Below are 6,676 nucleotides of genomic sequence, written 5' to 3' on the forward strand. Positions count from 1 at the left end.
ATATTGCAGTTACATTATCAGGTGGAAAACAATTCAGATTTATAGAATTTATAAAAAAAATACTTGATCAAAACGGATTCTCTTATATATAATCTAACCAATCGATATCATCTCTGAATACAAAATGTCTTAATATTCTATCAAACACAAAACTCAGGATCAATTTATTCAAAAATGGAACAACGATATTAGTTTTTCTTCTAGAGGAGAAATGTATTTTCTGATAAAACAAAACTTTATCACCGAAGAATATCTACTGAAATTGAACTCTTTTCAAAAATATATTTGTGACCCATCATATCAAAACGGGTCTTAAGTCTCATTTTGGAAAACATTGAATTTTTACATTTCTGAATTCACAATGAAATTGTCTCCATTTTGGTATCTCATTCGGGTTTCTAGCATAATTAGTTGAGATTTTATGGCAATTTTTCTATGACATTCCAGCAATTCGTGAAAAATCAACTTATGGAGAAAATGACGTTTAAAGTTTTGAACACTAAATCACTGCTAGTCCATAGCAACCAATGCGTTATATTAAAGATAGGGCAATTATTTTTTGTTAAGGGACACATGGGGATATACCTGAAATGTCTGAAAATATTTTCCGACGTTTGGCTGAAAATTGTCATTGCTATGGTAACGGCAGTGGACGTTCTATCTTTAAAGCCCAATAATGTGACGTTATAACCTTTGTTTGATACTGTTGCACAATCAACTTCTTTGAATTCATCCAAAATGTCACTAAATCATCAGTGCTAAGTTTACAGTTTCTCTTTTTTCCATTGTGTCTTTCAACAGGTGGCAATTCATCTTCTGACTCATCTTCAGAAGATAAACAATTACTTGGTTGATCGACTGGAAGGGGGCAGACAGTGTCTTGGCTTTCCTCAGTACAATATTCGCGAATCTTGTTGAAAAAATACCACTGTCGTTTTAGATCTAGTCCTGGTGGTTTTTGAACTTCGGGTAAGGCAGAAGGGGGATGAACTGACACATCTTTCAATAGATTTATAGCCTCTTCGTTTTCATCACATACTGTCTTGCAAAATATAATTCCTGGATGGTTAATATCAAATCTGAAAAACGTTAGACATGAAAATAAAATTAATAATAACCAGTATCTGAAGAATTTTTTGGCAAATCTTTCTAAACGAGATGTTGGAAATAAAAACCTATTTTAGATTCACAAATGTACGTCGGCTTGTGATGATTAACAAAACAATTTTTTTCGCTGCTTAACAAAATGATTTAGGCGACATAGCTTTTGTTTGATAAAAATAGTCTAAGCGACCCTCTTAGCCAATGAACGCTCGAGAACTATTCAAAATGGCTGCGCCTGTTACACCTCTCTGCACCAAGAAGGTGAAAACAGAGAAGTATGAGTAGTAAAACAACCAGATTAGCCAACGCGATGACTGACACACAGAGAATGAGAAATAATGACAACACTGGGTAACTCAGTTAAGCCTAAAGTTCAGCTTTAAAGACGGTACAACGGTGGATCTCAGGATTATACGATGCAGCACAACTAAGCCTGGTAGACACTTCTGGAGAGCACAAGGAAAGGGTTCATATACTGGCACTATAACATGGTGCAACTGGAACCAACACCCCTTTCTACAGCTCTGTTAACAACAGACAAACAATGTCGTACTACCTTCTACAGGATCATCTGTGGGAGGAGAGAAACAAAACTTTGGTATTTCATAGGCTTTATCAACATTGAGGAGCACATGGAAGAGAACTTCCTGTCATAAGAGTGACTTGCCCTTGCACACAGGCATTAGTCACCTTTTGAAACACAGGCACTGGTAACTTTTACTAAACAGAGTTACCTCCCTTCAACCACTTAACTGTCCTCACTACTAAGCCTTACACATAAGAAAATGGTACCCCCTTGTATCTACTGTTACACGCCCATGGATAAGCTTACTTCGATCAATTTTTATGAATTATAAAGTTCGGAAATGAATCAGTTGTTGATAAAAAGACGAAAACTAATACGGAGTTTGAAGAACGGAATATCGCGATGTTAGTAAGAAAACTGGTGTTATGCAATTAAAATACTGAAAATGTGTCAAGCCGAACCGACCCGTTTCTTCAGCGACGTTTGACAGAAATACTCAAATGACAGCTGTGCTCTTTTAGATTTGGAAATTTATGTGTTACAGTAATAGTTAATTTCAAATGTGGAAAAACTGCAATAAGATTATAAGGTGGACTGATTTTGTTATAACAGCTTATTTTACCTCATGTGATGTAATTTCTTGATGCCATTTAATTGTTTGAAGTATGGTGCGAAAAAATCTTGCCAATCATACACATTTACAAAAACATTTCCTTGTTCATCTCCAACTAACTGTGGAATATTTACACCAGTCACTGAACTTTTCTCAACACATTCTACCATATCAGCCAATGATGATACTTCAGTACGTTTAAAGTTTTGTTTTAGTAAACCAAAACACCAGTCCGGGCCAAATTTTGTATGTCCTGTTATCATGAAATTTAATGTAATAGAAAAATGAAAATTATGTAGAGTCCTCCACATTAAATACCATATGAATTTGTTTTTATTTTGGCCACTACAATTATCACAGTGCAACTCGGCATGTTGTTCACCTAAACCATATGTGTTAAAAAAATGATGTAAGTAACTAATGACAGCATTTGATCCTTTTCCTGTACACATGCCTTCATCGATAAGGTAATTCACCTGAGATGGAATGCCTTCACATGTAACACCAAATATTCCACATTTTCTTGGTACTAGAAAGTACATTGGACCTGGCTGTAGAGGGTTAGAAGGATAGTGCACATGCTGTGCATAATCAAATGAATAATGTACATTAATATTTCTTGAACACTGTGTATTTGAACCAAGTGTTAAATTTTCAACAGATTTTTTGCATTGTGAAACCATATCTCGATATAAAGATCTTTCCTTAGAAACCAATTCTAAATGTTCAAATTGTTTTTTAAGTTTAGCTCGTTTAACGACATCAGGTAAATTAGCACTTCTATAAACAGCAGCATTATTTTTCTGACACATATCACACAAGTCAGACATTGGTTTTGTTCGTACAATATGGGGTAAAAGGCGATTCCATATATTCTTGAAATTTATAAGCATATTCAATAGCTCGTATCATTTGAACAATAATAACAATGAATATTTTTGGCCCAGTCTATTGTGTTAGTAGGTCTTTAATACGTTTAAATTTTGAACACCATTGAAAACGTTAACAATTTAGATAAGGCTGGAACAGTAATTTAAGCTTTTCTGACCAGCCACAGCCATTGCTGTTGAATAAAGTCTCCATACAGATGCCTTTGTTTCATTTGATGGGAGTAACCGAAGGTCGTCTCTTTTAAAACCAGGAACTAACTGCATGCGTTTCAGCAAATGTTGAAATAAAATTTACTACTCTTTTTATGTCATCAAAGGTCAAAACACGTGAACATTCTATTCTTCCACCACTCCTTTTTTCAATGGGTCCAATATTACCATCACAATAAGCATGTATAATATGGTTCAATCTGTCATTGCCAATACTAAAAGAAAGGAAGTAGAGAACCACTTTTTAAAATCTACAACACAACACAAATTAATAATACTAATTAATTCAGCAATATAATTCTACAACCACGTCTGTCTGAGCTTGTTTAAATTTTTTTTTTACAGAAACAATTTCAAATATTTATTAGGTCTCCATTCCTTTAAACAAAGTAGTTGACAAGTGGTACCGGCCTAGTTTGCCATCTAAACTTTTGAATTCAAAAAAGCTAAATAAATTCTGGCCCAAACTCTCATCAGCCAGGTAAGCTAAAATGTAAAATCACTCAATCTTGCTTATAAATGCATGTTAATGCTTGAAACCTCCTTTATTCCAGGTTAAAATAAAACAGGCAGACAGTGCATAAATCGGAAGGCCTTGCGACATACCATTTTCTTCTCAATCAAAAAAGTTGTTCTGTATCTCTGTCGTTCTGTTTGTACTTTTTTGGACCTTTCCGTCATTTTCGACAAATTAATGGTACAACTAATTTTTCCCATAATAAACATTTCCTTTTCACCATTTGTCAATGGATTAATATTCATTCTAAGATTTTTTATATCGTCGATGCGCTTTCAAAATCTCGTATATCGCCAAAATCTCGTATATAACTTTTCTGAACGTCGAAAATCTTCCCTCCGAGCCGCATCTATGTATCTTATTTTCGTACTTCTAGTCCAATTAGAAGTTCCGTTCAGGACATGTGACATAATCTCGTAAAATAATTGGTTGATTATTTTTTCCAATTAAAATCTCGTATATCGTAATTTTGATGTGACCTGATAAATAGACGACGTCGAGACGGCGTTGAGCCTAGAAAATAAACAATACAGGTGAGAATATTATTGAAAATAGTAAATGTATCAATGCCGTTATGTTTTATAAGATATGTAGGAATAATAGGCATTTTATTGTTTTAGTTTAGTGATTCACATCTGCCCAATAAGCAGTACAAACCCGTAGACACCCTGAAAAATCGTTTGTATCAAGTGATATAAATTATATGTGAGCCATGGTTTATTGTCGGTCCTCTCCTTGAAGTTGACAATTCAAATCAGTCTGTTAAAATTAAATTGGCTTTCTGACAGCGATATACGAAAATTTGATTCGCTAATATAATGAAATGAAATAATTTGATGGGAATCATATACGATATTTTGACATCTCGTTTCTTTTAAATTTTGGCATTAGTTCAATGATTTCTCTCTTTCAGGTATAAAATTATATGTTCCCGGTATGGCTGGTTTCTCCCGTGGCAAAAAGCTTGTCAAAATGGCACTGAAGATTAATGATGAGACCAGTAGGTCTACTTCAGCATGTTCCTTATCTAGAGCCTCTGCATGTACAAATCGCATCATTCCATCATCTTCTACCACATCCAGTTCAGCACAGCTCTTCAATAACGTGCCAGGGAAGTTACAAAACGAATATTCATCTCCAAGTATTGAATTTTTAAGAGTCAACCCACCAACAACTTGCTTCGATGATCTATCTAAAAGACTTCCTACCGGTCCCGTTTCTACTGAAAATCATAACCTAGCACCTGCAAGAAGTATCGTGTCCAGATGGTCTAAGATTGATGGTTCTTGTACCCAGTCTTTGAGTCCAGCTCAACATATTAACGCCACAGCCGAATCCCCTTTATGCTCTCCTTTCGGAACAAAACCCAAAGTCGCTTCACCTGGTTCAAACTTGTATAGGATTCAGGGACCATCTGTTCGTCAGATTACACCTACAAAATTACCAAATTACGACTCCGATGACTTCGGAAATGAGTACGAGAGTGACTTTGACGACAGCGATAACGACCCGAACTGGCATCCAGAGAAAAAGCGAAGACTACTCGTTTTCAGTTCCGATGATGGTGTTGAACCATTGCCAGATGATGACGACGATGACATATCTTTGCCTAACACACCAACCAATGCCGACGTACAGGTCACAAACCCAGATTCACCTAACACACCACGATTAACTGATGGCAAATCTAAACGATCAAGGCGTGGTAAACGAATTCCTTTACAATGGGATAGAAATGTAAACCAAATTCTTCGCATGAAAGGAAAATCTTACCGGGGTGTAAAACGTTCTGAAGACGGAAGATATTGTCAAGCGGCAGTTAAGCGTGAACGAAAACTTAAGGAAAGAAAATGTTCTAAAGCGTGTGCCCTATCCAAAAGGTGTGGAGAATTTAGCGAAGAAGATAGATTGTCAATTTTGAATCGTTTCTGGGGTGAGCTAACTTGGAAACAGAAAAAAGTCTTCGTGGCAAATATGGTGGATCAGGTGAAGATGGTTGAAAGAAAGAAACGCGCAGAAGATAGTAGAAAGAAGAATTCTTATCGCTATCATTTGAAGAAAAATGATGCACGCACTGTGGTTTGTCGTAATATGTTTCTATCAACACTCGATCTTCAAGATAAAACTGTGTATGAATGGGTGAAAAATGATGATGATGGTATTCCAAAAGAACCAGCCATAAGGAAACCCCGAGAATCGACAATACAGGTTAATAAAGTCAACAAAGCGAAACAGTTTTTACAGGATCTACCTAAATTACCATCGCATTATTGTCGTTCTACGTCTAAGAAGAGTAAACTAGAACCAATATTTACCACCTTCTCTGAGCTGTTCAAAGTGTATGTTGATGATTGCAAGCAAGAAAACAAGCCATTTTTACGTCGAAAGGCGTTCCGTTCCCTATTTGATGATATGAGTCTGGCAATACATCGTCCCAAAAAAGATAAGTGCGATATATGTTCTGGTTTTGAAGTGGGTAACATTTCAGAAGAGGAATACAACCTTCATATTGCCCGCAAAATAGATGCCCGAAATGAGAAGATTCGTGATAAGCTTCGGGCTGAAACTGATGGCTCAGTTAAAGTCGTTTCTTTAGATTTGCAGTCCCTCCTGTTATGCCCATTACTTACTGCTAGCTCGATGTATTACAAAACCAAATTGGGGTGCCATAATTACACAATTTTTGATTTGGTAACTAAGGAAGCAATGAATTACTTTTGGCATGAAGGTATTGGTGATTTGAATGGTAGTACGTTTGCGTCTTGTTTAGCTGACTACATTCTTGGTTTGGATCCGAACATTAGAGAATTCATCAT

General features: G+C 35.9%; 2 protein-coding genes across 2 annotated transcripts in view; one reads left to right on the top strand and one right to left on the bottom strand.

Annotated features, from left to right (window-relative positions):
* Positions 1 to 634: 634 nt before the first annotated feature.
* Positions 635 to 3,136, bottom strand: LOTGIDRAFT_176384 (hypothetical protein; the record flags this gene model as incomplete). The annotated part of the gene is made up of 2 exons (XM_009047562.1): positions 635 to 1,079; positions 2,253 to 3,136. 2 exons carry the CDS (start codon positions 3,134 to 3,136, stop codon positions 635 to 637), a joined length of 1,329 nt encoding a protein of 442 aa, XP_009045810.1.
* A 1,696-nt stretch (positions 3,137 to 4,832) lies between these two features.
* The window catches only part of LOTGIDRAFT_176385 (hypothetical protein), a gene marked incomplete at both ends in the record, with an annotated part of 7,826 nt that continues 5,982 nt past the window's right edge, over positions 4,833 to 6,676 (top strand). Inside the window, one exon of the mRNA XM_009047563.1 lies at positions 4,833 to 6,609. Coding sequence (XP_009045811.1) covers positions 4,833 to 6,609 — 1,777 coding nt within the window. The remainder of the gene's footprint in view (positions 6,610 to 6,676) is intronic.

This window comes from Lottia gigantea (genome assembly GCF_000327385.1).
Source record: "Lottia gigantea unplaced genomic scaffold LOTGIsca_1135, whole genome shotgun sequence".
NCBI lineage: Eukaryota > Metazoa > Mollusca > Gastropoda > Lottiidae > Lottia > Lottia gigantea.